This window comes from Oncorhynchus keta, chromosome 29 (assembly GCF_023373465.1).
Source record: "Oncorhynchus keta strain PuntledgeMale-10-30-2019 chromosome 29, Oket_V2, whole genome shotgun sequence".
NCBI lineage: Eukaryota > Metazoa > Chordata > Actinopteri > Salmoniformes > Salmonidae > Oncorhynchus > Oncorhynchus keta.
Genome location: NC_068449.1, coordinates 22,306,755 through 22,319,512, shown reverse-complemented (window position 1 = coordinate 22,319,512; position 12,758 = coordinate 22,306,755). Strand labels below are relative to the sequence as shown.

General features: G+C 41.7%; 1 protein-coding gene across 6 annotated transcripts in view; it reads left to right on the top strand.

Annotated features, from left to right (window-relative positions):
• esrrb (estrogen-related receptor beta) overlaps positions 1-12,491 on the top strand; it is a 66,884-nt gene extending 54,393 nt beyond the window's left edge. For all 6 annotated transcript variants that reach the window (XM_035742851.2, XM_035742849.2, XM_035742852.2 and 3 more), the window contains 2 exons: positions 278-547; positions 7,655-12,491. In XM_035742851.2, coding sequence (XP_035598744.1) covers positions 278-547; positions 7,655-7,899 — 515 coding nt within the window. In that variant the 3' untranslated portion in view covers positions 7,900-12,491. The remainder of the gene's footprint in view (positions 1-277; positions 548-7,654) is intronic.
• The last annotated feature ends 267 nt before the right edge of the window (positions 12,492-12,758 follow it).

Here is a 12,758-nt window from a genome sequence, read left to right as displayed (position 1 = left end):
ATGTTCATTTAATTGTTCACCCTTAACTAGTTCACCCCATTTAATAGTTTACCGATGATAATTGTATTGATCATCAACAAAGAGAAAATATAAAGAGCCTATTAGAGTATTTTCACTGTTTTCTATTTAATCTTGAGGGCAGAGCATGAGCTGGAAACACCCACCCACCCACACACACACACACACACACACAAACAAATATATTTTAAGTGTCTGCATTGTAGTGCAGATAACTGCAGGTGAGAGATTCTCAGGGTGTTTTCCTCTATCTCCCCAGGCTTCTCCACGCTGTCGCTGGGAGACCAGATGAGTCTACTGCAGAGCGCCTGGATGGAGATCCTGATCCTGAGCATCGTGTTCCGCTCGCTGCCCTACGAGGACGAGCTGGTGTATGCAGAGGACTACATCATGGACGAAGAACACTCACGGCTCACTGGCCTGCTCGACCTTTACGTGTCCATCCTGCAGCTCGTACGCAAGTACAAGAAGCTGAAGGTGGAGAAGGAGGAGTTTGTCACCCTCAAGGCCATCGCTCTCGCCAACTCAGGTAGGACAATATACACCGACTCCGTGTGTAGCATAAATAAGACGGCAGTCAGGGATAATAGGTGAATATTTGGATATTTTATTCTTTACAAGGTTTTTTAATTGATGCAATATGATGAGAACAATCAATCTAAAAAACAATCAAATATATTATTTAAGGTAATATTGTATTTTTGCTGAAAATGTATGTTTTGTAGAGTCTGATTTTTCAGTATTTTATGGACAATATAATATTGTAAAATGGGCAATCACAAGCAATATATCCATGTGGACAAAAATAATACTTTTTGGACTTTTTAACTTTTTGTTGTAATTTTATGAATAAAGCTAGTATTTATACATTTTAGGACACATTTCATTAATCTCAAAAACTGTCATATACTGTATCAAATCTTGAGCTAGAGTTAATTTCAAATGAACAAACGATTACTATAGTGCCAGTGACACAAAAATATAAAATTTGTTAGGAATATTTTTAAACACTCATTAATTTGCCAAAACCAAAACATTTTCCATTTATGTTGTACAAATGCAGAAAACTGTTTGTAAATTTATATTGGAATATTATCCTATTATCTTATTCATAATAAGAATTGTTCATAATTTATGTTGGTTAATTCTCCATAACAGTAGCTGCAGGGCACGCCAACCATGGGAGATAAATTTAGCATTTCATTAGGAGCACAGGGCCTGTCAATACAATGTGTTAAGTCGAATGGAATGAGTATCAGGGAGTGATGGGGCTTGTTTGTTCCAATGCAAAGACGGTACACTCGTATCGACAGGCTGCTTTTGAGTAGGCAGGGCCTGTCCCTCTCTGATCAATGCCTGGCTGGGCCACGGGCACGCTTTCTCTTCTTTTGTCTGGCTGGAAAATGAAAACGCTGACGGTGGGCTTTGCTTTGCTTTGCTGTCAGACAACAGAGCTTTGTTGGGGGTGCGGGTGAGGGAGGGAGGGAGGCCGGGTGTCGGGGTAGGGAGGAGGCGTCCGGAACGTTTGAACAAGGTCTCTGTGAGATCACTCTCCCGGGAGCCCCTCTGTCTGACAGCTGTGAAAATTCATAGCGATTGATTTTGTAATTAGCAGTTTATCAATCGGATCGACTTGGGCTCTCTGATGGATTGCAAGGAAATTGTTTCTTCAAAGTAGTTTTTTTAAGCCTATCCCCTCCTCCATAGCCTACATGCTGCATGCTCTCCCTCGCTCTCTCTCGCTCCATATCTCCATCTCCTTCTCCCTCTCTGTCTCTCTCTCCATATCTCCATCTCCTTCTCCCTCTCTGTCTCTCTCTCCATATCTCCCTCTCTCTGTCTCTCTCTCCATATCTCCCTCTCTGTCTCTCTCTCTCCATATCTCCCTCTCTCTGTCCCTCTCTCTCCATATCTCCCTCTCTGTCTCTCTCGCTCCATATCTCCCTCTCTCTGTCTCTCTCTCTCCATATCTCCATCTCCTTCTCCCTCTCTGTCTCTCTCTCCATATCTCCCTCTCTGTCTCTCTCTCTCCATATCTCCCTCTCTGTCTCTCTCTCTCCATATCTCCCTCTCTGTCTCTCGCTCCATATCTCCCTCTCTCTGTCTCTCTCTCTACATATCTCCATCTCCTTCTCCCTCTCTGTCTCTCGCTCCATATCTCCCTCTCTCTGTCTCTCTCTCTCCATATCTCCATCTCCTTCTCCCTCTCTGTCTCTCTCTCCATATCTCCCTCTCTGTCTCTCTCTCTCCATATCTCCCTCTCTGTCTCTCTCTCTCCATATCTCCCTCTCTGTCTCTCACTCCATATCTCCCTCTCTGTCTCTCTCTCCATATCTCCATCTCCTTCTCCCTCTCTGTCTCTCTCGCTCCATATCTCCCTCTCTCTGTCTCTCTCTCTCCATATCTCCATCTCCTTCTCCCTCTCTGTCTCTCGCTCCATATCTCCCTCTCTCTGTCTCTCTCTCTCCATATCTCCTTCTCCCTCTCTGTCTCTCTCTCCATATCTCCAACTCTCTCTTTGTCTATTGCTCTCTTTTCTTTCTCATCTGGTCTCTAGCTCTTTCTTTCATTCCTTCCTTTTTGCCTGCACTTCACCCCGAGACCTTTGTCCACTGCTCACTCATTCTTGGCATTAGATGAGTTTAATGGCAAAAATGTCATGCATGTGCTGAAGCACACATGTACACACACACACATACTCACTTATGTTTTTGATACGTTTATTGGTTGTATTATTTTATCACAGTAATTAAAATGCATTTAATTGCTAATAATTTGTCTGGGCATTGACTTGTACATATTACCTAATATGCTATTTATCATTGACTAATCCTGTATGAAGCAAAGAGGAGATACGATACTCTCTGACTTCCTGGTGAATTTCCCTTTTGTTCTTCTATTCTGCCCCCCATCTGCTCATATCCCCCCACCCCCCCTGCTCAACTGCTCATTCACTTTCCAAAACGACCTACTTCATTTTACCGCTGTGGATTGGAAAGCGTCAGGGTGAGAAATGTCTCAAGGTCTTGGGAATATAGTTGTTCCAGTCAATGAATTTGGGACGAAGTCTGAAATCTGTTTTGCCTTTTATTGTCCCGCGTGGTGAAATATGCACTGCCAAGGTGATATGAGTCAAGCAATGACACACCGTCTCATAAGTGCCAGACACTGGTTAACCACAAGCCCAGTGCATCCTTGAGAGAGAGAGAGAGAGAGAGGGAGAGAATATGGAAAGGGAGTGTTACAGCATTCTGTACATACCGTAAGAGTATCCTTGAACAATGCAATACACCACAGCACATCAGACAGGGAGAGACTGCAATGAGTCAGAGAGAGAACCCTCCTCTGAGACTGAAAGGTCCGGGAGGATATGGGCTACAGAGTCAGTATGATACTGTACACATGGTTGTTGTTGATGTAGTTTCACTGTTACAGTAGACCTACAGTACATACATGTAGTTACACTCTTACAGTAGACCTACAGTACATACATGTAGTTACACTGTTACAGTAGACCTACAGTACATACATGTAGTTACAGTAGACCTACAGTACATTACATTTACATGTAGTTACACTGTTACAGTAGACCTACAGTACATACATGTAGTTACACTGTTACAGTAGACCTACAGTACATACATGTAGTTACACTATTACAGTAGACCTACAGTACATACATGTAGTTACACTCTTACAGTAGACCTACAGTACATACATGTAGTTACACTGTTACAGTAGACCTACAGTACATACATGTAGTTACACTGTTACAGTAGACCTACAGTACATACATGTAGTTACACTGTTACAGTAGACCTACAGTACATACATGTAGTTACACTGTTACAGTAGACCTACAGTACATACATGTAGTTACACTGTTACAGTAGACCTACAGTACATACATGTAGTTAGACTGTTACAGTAGACCTACAGCACATACATGTAGTTAGACTGTTACAGTAGACCTACAGCACATACATGTAGTTACACTGTTACAGTAAACCTACAGTACATACATGTAGTTACACTCTTACACTCTTACAGTAGACCTACAGTACATACATGTAGTTACACTGTTACAGTAGACCTACAGTACATACATGTAGTTACACTGTTACAGTAGACCTACAGTACATACATGTAGTTACACTGTTACAGTAAACCTACAGTACATACATGTAGTTACACTCTTACACTCTTACAGTAGACCTACAGTACATACATGTAGTTACACTGTTACAGTAGACCTACAGTACATACATGTAGTTACACTGTTACAGTAGACCTACAGTACATACATGTAGTTACACTGTTACAGTAGACCTACAGCACATACATGTAGTTACACTGTTACAGTAGACCTACAGTACATACATGTAGTTACACTGTTACAGTAGACCTACAGTACATACATGTAGTTAGACTGTTACAGTAGACCTACAGTACATACATGTAGTTACGCTGTTACAGTAGACCTACAGCACATACATGTAGTTACACTGTTACAGTAGACCTACAGTACATACATGTAGTTACACTGTTACAGTACATACATGTAGTTACACTCTTACAGTAGACCTACAGTACATACATGTAGTTACACTGTTACAGTAGACCTACAGTACATACACGTAGTTACACTGTTACAGTAGACCTACAGCACATACATGTAGTTACACTGTTACAGTAAACCTACAGTACATACATGTAGTTAGACTGTTACAGTAGACCTACAGTACATACATGTAGTTACACTGTTACAGTAGACCTACAGTACATACATGTAGTTACACTGTTACAGTAGACCTACAGTACATACATGTAGTTAGACTGTTACAGTAGACCTACAGTACATACATGTAGTTACACTGTTACAGTAGACCTACAGCACATACATGTAGTTACACTGTTACAGTAGACCTACAGTACATACATGTAGTTACACTGTTACAGTAGACCTACAGTACATACATGTAGTTACACTGTTACAGTAGACCTACAGTACATACATGTAGTTACACTCTTACAGTAGACCTACAGTACATACATGTAGTTACACTCTTACAGTAGACCTACAGTACATACATGTAGTTACACTGTTACAGTAGACCTACAGTACATACATGTAGTTACACTGTTACAGTAGACCTACAGTACATACATGTAGTTACACTGTTACAGTAGACCTACAGTACATACATGTAGTTACACTGTTACAGTAGACCTACAGTACATACATGTAGTTACACTGTTACAGTAGACCTACAGTACATACACGTAGTTACAGTAGACCTACAGTACATACACGTAGTTACACTGTTACAGTAGACCTACAGTACATACATGTAGTTACACTGTTACAGTAGACCTACAGTACATACACATAGTTACACTGTTAAAGTAGACCTACAGTACATACATGTAGTTACACTGTTACAGTAGACCTACAGTACATACACGTAGTTACAGTAGACCTACAGTACATACACGTAGTTACACTGTTACAGTAGACCTACAGTACATACATGTAGTTACACTGTTACAGTAGACCTACAGTACATACACATAGTTACACTGTTACAGTAGACCTACAGTACATACATGTAGTTACACTGTTACAGTAGACCTACAGTACATACACGTAGTTACAGTAGACCTACAGTACATACACGTAGTTACACTGTTACAGTAGACCTACAGTACATACACGTAGTTACACTGTTACAGTAGACCTACAGTACATACATGTAGTTACACTCTTACAGTAGACCTACAGTACATACACATAGTTACAGTAGACCTACAGTACATACACGTAGTTACACTGTTACAGTAGACCTACAGTACATGCACGTAGTTACACTGTTACAGTAGACCTACAGTACATACATGTAGTTACACTGTTACAGTAGACCTACAGTACATACACATAGTTACACTGTTACAGTAGACCTACAGTACATACACGTAGAGTTACACTGTTACAGTAGACCTACAGTACATACATGTAGTTACACTCTTACAGTAGACCTACAGTACATACACGTAGTTACACTGTTACAGTAGACCTACAGTACATACACGTAGTTACACTGTTACAGTAGACCTACAGTACATACATGTAGTTACACTGTTACAGTAGACCTACAGTACATACACGTAGTTACACTGTTACAGTAGACCTACAGTACATACATGTAGTTAGACTGTTACAGTAGACCTACAGTACATACACATAGTTACACTGTTACAGTAGACCTACAGTACATACACGTAGTTACACTGTTACAGTAGACCTACAGTACATACACGTAGTTACACTGTTACAGTAGACCTACAGTACATACACGTAGTTACACTGTTACAGTAGACCTACAGTACATACATGTAGTTACACTGTTACAGTAGACCTACAGTACATACACATAGTTACACTGTTACAGTAGACCTACAGTACATACATGTAGTTACACTGTTACAGTAGACCTACAGTACATACACGTAGTTACAGTAGACCTACAGTACATACATGTAGTTACACTGTTACAGTAGACCTACAGTACATACATGTAGTTACACTGTTACAGTAGACCTACAGTACATACACGTAGTTACACTGTTACAGTAGACCTACAGTACATACACGTAGTTACAGTAGACCTACAGTACATACATGTAGTTACACTGTTACAGTAGACCTACAGTACATACACGTAGAGTTACACTGTTACAGTAGACCTACAGTACATACATGTAGTTACACTGTTACAGTAGACCTACAGTACATACACGTAGTTACACTGTTACAGTAGACCTACAGTACATACACGTAGTTACACTAGTTCAATTGGAGTTAATATAATTTGTTTCGTTCAATCGATCAATCAATCATCAGTCAAAATATGGTTTCCAGCAAGCTAAAGCACTAACATTCCAGTGATTATTTAATCAAATGTACAATAGTGTTTACTTTCAATCCACTCATTTGTTGTTCCACATGTGTCTGTGAGAGAAGAGGGAGGAAATGAATGAAAATGTGAAGGAAGTATTATTTCTTTATTGAAGCTAGTTTACACCATCCAATTCCCTGATGGAGTGTTTCTAAGAAAACAATCTATTCCGGAGCTGTCTTTTGGAACAGTGAGGTGTTTAATATGTATTCATTCACTGGGGGGTTGGCTGCTATTCATTCCATTGTGTGCTGCAGGAGACTGCTGCATTATATGGATTTTCAGTCTCATTGGTCAAAGGCCATACGAAAATCAAGACAAGGCCACCTGGCAAAACAAATACATGAAGCTTTGTGTTTTTCTTTACGTTCTATTGTTTATCTTGTCGCAGTGTGAATTATGCCGATAACGTGTCTAGTAGCTGATCACTAGTACACACCCAGCCATGTTTTACTTTAGCAAAAATGGAATTCCTGCTGTGTTCATCAGCCTTGTTCAGCTCTCTTTGCATTGGAAATGTGCACTGTATTCTGCAAATGATGTGTTACTATCTACAGAACTATTTTACATTGCATTAAATCAAGCACTGGTTTGTGTTGTCATTGTATCCCTGAAGATGTTAACATGACTCATGTTGAAGACCCCCTCTCACTGACCGTTTCTTTCCCTCTCCTCTCCAGACTCCATGCATATAGAGGACGTGGAGGCAGTGCAGAAGCTCCAGGATGCGCTCCACGAGGCCCTGCAGGACTATGAGAGCAGCCAGCACCAGGAGGACCCCCGGCGGGCAGGCAAGCTGCTCATGACCCTGCCCCTGCTGCGTCAGACTGCCACCAAGGCCGTGCAGCACTTTTACAGCATCAAGGTTCAGGGCAAGGTGCCCATGCACAAACTCTTCCTGGAGATGCTGGAAGCCAAGGTCTGATGGAGGAGAAGGTGATGCAGACAGAAGGACATGGAGAGAGGGGACTCAGGACAGGAGAGGAACACCCTGATGACTGTGACAGGAGACTGTGACTGACCTGTGACTGTGACTGACCTCTCTCTCGCTTTGCCCCCTCGAACCCAAGACATTTAAAAAATAAAACAAATAAAAATAAAGAAGAACAAATGCAAAACTTGGTTAAAAGTATAAATGTAAAATGATGCAGATTAATTTAAAATATATTAGAAATACTATGTACAGTAATAATTTTGTTTTGTTTATGGTCTGTGGTCATACTGTATGTGAAGGATCTCCCCTCTCTATATCTTCAGAAGGAATATTTGCAGGCTCTTAATTAACATGGTTTTATTTCTAGTCAGAATATACAGTTGAGTCAACCACTATGACTCACTTGTTAGACAGTTGTTTCACCTCCTGGACTTGACCAGGACATGTATATATTTATTAATAATGATTGACTGAGTGTACAGTTATGTCTGGTGAAGCCGACGGCCATTTTTCTCTCTTTCTCCTTCTTTGGAAAAAAAAATGAAAAGAAAGAAAGAACAGAAAGTGTTACCTAAATGTGAGCTCTAAATGTCCTTGAATATACCTCTTCAGAGCAGTGAGCTGTGATGTGGATTGGTCTCAGACAGGAAGAAGATAAACTGGTCACATGACATGTTTAACCAAACTAGCGTAGCCAGATAGTCAGTCGTCTTATTCTGTAGTAACTCAGCAATAAAGGGAGCCGTGCCGTGGACAAGTCATGTTAAACCTCCTATATCATCTGCTTCACTACGCTGCTGTCTGTCTGTCTGTCTGTCTGTCTGTCTGTCTGTCTGTCTGTCTGTCTGTCTGTCTGTCTGTCTGTCTGTCTGTCTGTCTGTCTGTCTGTCTGTCTGTCTGTCGCTAGAAGACCATGCCCTCCCATGTGTGTGTGTGTGAGTGTGTGTCCTGGCAATGGACGCACCAGTCACCTGTTGCACTGTAGCGTTTCTCCTCTGGAAACCCCACATTTGGTGATTGTTCAAGCCAATGGAAATTGCCTCATGGCAACTGAGTGAATGACCTCATCTGGGCAGGGTGAAAGATGAGGAGTGGGTTTGGGGGCAGGGGTATCAAAGGATTACTGCCGAGTGGCAGAAGTCCAGAAGATTCCATGTTCAAACAATCAGAGGCCCATGTGTCAAATGCTCTATTTTGGGTCCTTTAAGACCGTGGCAGAGTCCTCCCACACAGGGAGCAAGGTGTCCAGCATCTGCTAGCAGCATTTTAGAAGCTGCCTGTCTTTTTATAGCTGGGACTGTCTTTATGGAGCTACAGCCAAACTGAGGTGAATGGCAGGTGCAGTGATGTGTTGGTAGCTAGCGCTTCACGCTGACTGGGGGTATTTTTAACCCAGAAGGAGGTTATTGCTGTAGCTGCCTGCCTGCTCTGCCTCCCTCCAGGAGTACAGTAGACACGTGGAACGCTGCTTGACCCCATGTTGACACAGTAGCTGTGGTGTAACACCTCTCAACAGACCAGGAGACAGACAGGCATCCTTAAAGACAGCAAATCACTCCCCAAGGTGCTCCTCTTGTGAGAAGCCATGCAGGCTACAAAGTGTCAGCATGTTTCAAAGGGTAGCACCAGTCCCATGGTGTGTCTGAACAAGGTGTGATCTCGGTGGGAAAGTGACGAGAGGGCCTCCATGCTCCCAGTGTGTAGGTAGGTCGACCTCCATGGTGCATGCTGGGCCCTGTAGTTCAGTACTGTAGACTCATGCTGTTCTTGTTCTGCATGGGAGAGAATGTGATGGGAGGGGGATGATTATACTACTGACGTGATTAATGTGATGTGATACATGTTGGTGCTGTCACAATATGAAACTGTGATCAAAGGAATCCCTGACATTGTAGACGGGATGGTTGCTACTCTGCTTGTGATATCATTGACCAGTGTTAATCCTGCAGCACCCTATTTTACTGCAGCCTGATTGGTCACTTAATGGAGGATGACTACACACCCCAACACCTAATAATCCCAATTTGAACTAGCCGCTGTCTACTTAACAGGCTCCACTTTAGGGGGTGACCATGTAACTTGAACTATTATACTGTTGTGCAATACAACGGGGACCAATTCTGACTGACACCATGCTGTAAGCATGCTTTTACCAAGATTGTGGACAATTGGATTAATATTTCAATATTATTAAAAATGATTCCTATCAAAAATAACTATCAGAACTATATTTTCATTGCTCTACTGTAAAATACAAGCGCTTGTATGGACAAGTACAGATGAAACCGATCAGACAGTTTAGCAGAAAAACTTTACAACAAGCTTTTTGTAGTGATCCAAAATTCACACCCAATACAATGCAACGTAAACTCCAGGCACCTCCCTTCAATGCTTTCAGTTGTATTTAGGCTCCTCTAGAATGCAAATAACAAGTCTTACATTCAAACTGGGTCTATACAGTATAAGGTGTATATATACTGTGTATATATACTGTGTGTGTGTATATATATATATATATATACACACAGTATATCAATGCCAATGGTTACTGGACAGTATACAGTAGGTTGCCGAGTTACAGCAGTTCAAAATAAAGTACAGCATGCAGCGTCCTGCTGACTACTACCTCATCACTATTGTCGATACTTTCGATTTCAAGATGTATTCTTCATCAGCATCATCATCATCATGGCTGTATTGAAATATACATGAGCCATCCACGTTTCTATCAAAGATGTATTGTCTAGAAATGCCCCTGCCAAGATACACTATACACACAAAAGTATGTGGACATCCCTTCCAATTGGTGGATTTGGCTATTTCAACCACACCCATTGCTGACAGGTGTATAAAATTGAGCACACAGCCATGCAATCTCCATAAACAAACATTGGCAGTAGAATGACGTTACTGAAGAGCTCAGTGACTTTCAACGTGGCATCGTTATTGGATGCCACCTTTCCAACAAGTCAGTTTGTCAAATTTCTGCTCTGCTAGAGATGACCCGGTCAGCTGTAAGTGCTGTTATTGTGAAGTGGAAACGTCTAGGAGCAACATTGGCTCAGCCGCAAAATGGTAGGCCACACAAGCTCACAGAATGGGACCGCGAAGTGCTGAAGCACATAGCGCATAAAAATCACGACCAAGTTCCAAACTGCCTCTGGAAGCAAGTCAGCACAAGAACTGTTCGTCAGGAGCTTCATGAAATGGGTTTCCATGGCTGAGCAGCCGCACACAAGCCTAAGATCACCATGCGCAATGCCAAGTGTCGGCTGGAGTGGTGTAAAGCTCGCCACCATTGGTCTTCGAACATGTGTACACACGTTCTCTGGAGTGATGAATCACGCTTCACCATCTGGCAGTCCAATGGACGATTCTGGGTTTGGCGGATGCCAGGAGAACACTACCTGCCCCAATGCATAATAGTCTGGGGCTGTTTTTCATGGTTCGGGCTACAGTAGGCCCCTTAGTTCCAGTGAAGGGAAAGCCTAACACTACAGCATATAATGATATTGTAGACAATCCTGTGCTTCTAAATTTGTGGCAACAGTTTGGAGTAGGCCCTTCATGTTTTAGCATGCCAATGCCCCCGTGCACAAAGCAAGGTCCTTACAGAAATGGTTTGTCGAGATCGGTATCTAAGAAATTGACTGGCCTACACAGAGCCCTGACCTCGACCCCACCGATCACCTTTGGGATGAATTGGAATGCCGACTACGAGTCAGGTCTAATCGCCCAACATCAGTGCACAAACTCACTAATTCTCTTGTGGCTGAATGGAAGAAAGTCCCCGCAACAATGTTCCAACATCTAGTGGAAAGTCTTCCCAGAAGTGTGGAGGCTGTTATCGCAGCAAAGGGGGGACCAACTCCACATTAATGCCCATGATATTGGAATGAGATGTTCGACGAGCAGGTGTCCACATACTTTTGGTCATGTAGTGTATTTGTAATTATAGTCACCAGTAGTCTCTTACCATCCATATATCTGTTTGTAAAGGTAAAGCATGCTTAAAGTTGACTTCATGATTTGGCTATCAGTGGGCGAGACCCATTTTGGTTATGAAGCGGGTACATGTTTTTATTAACCTCAATGTGTCAGAATTGGTCCCTTGATGATAAACTTGCATTAAGGAACAGGTACTTAAAATTATTTCCTGTTCCTACAGTATAAATATTAATGGTGTGAATTATATCATTTGGCAACAGTGTACATTGATATCTCTGATTGTTGAATCACCAATATCTGTGTCACCTTTATGTTTTGATTTCCTAAAAGGTAAAGGAAGAAATAATTAAATAACTCCCACAAGTCTGTGATTCATTTATTATCCGAGTACACCAGGGACCATCAACTAGATTCACTCACGGGATGATTTTCTTCTGGAGTGGAGGGTCGGGGGGACGGAACATAATTACAAATCATTTGTAGACTGCAAATTGACCACAAGAAGCCAAAACAGATCATGTTTGACTAAAAAATAATCATTTCAAGCCTTGCTAACATTTGCATACAATCACATCTCTATTAGGTGTGGGAATAACTGGGAACAAATTTCTTAAATTAAAGTCACATGGAGCTTATTTCCTGGTGTCTTTAGTCTTTTCTGTCCAACAATGAAAAGCAATTTTAAAAATGGCTCAAAAAAGTTGGGGACCACCCGCGGGCCACCAGTTGGGGAAGCCTGCACTACACTATTGATGATGTTGTGATGCATTTAAATGTACATTTAAAATATCCCAAACAAACCTGACCTCTTTCAGCACAGTACATACTTGTGTAAGGATATGCCAATCATAGTGCATTTATAAAGTCACATTTGTGATGACGAGGGCACATTTTTTGTAATA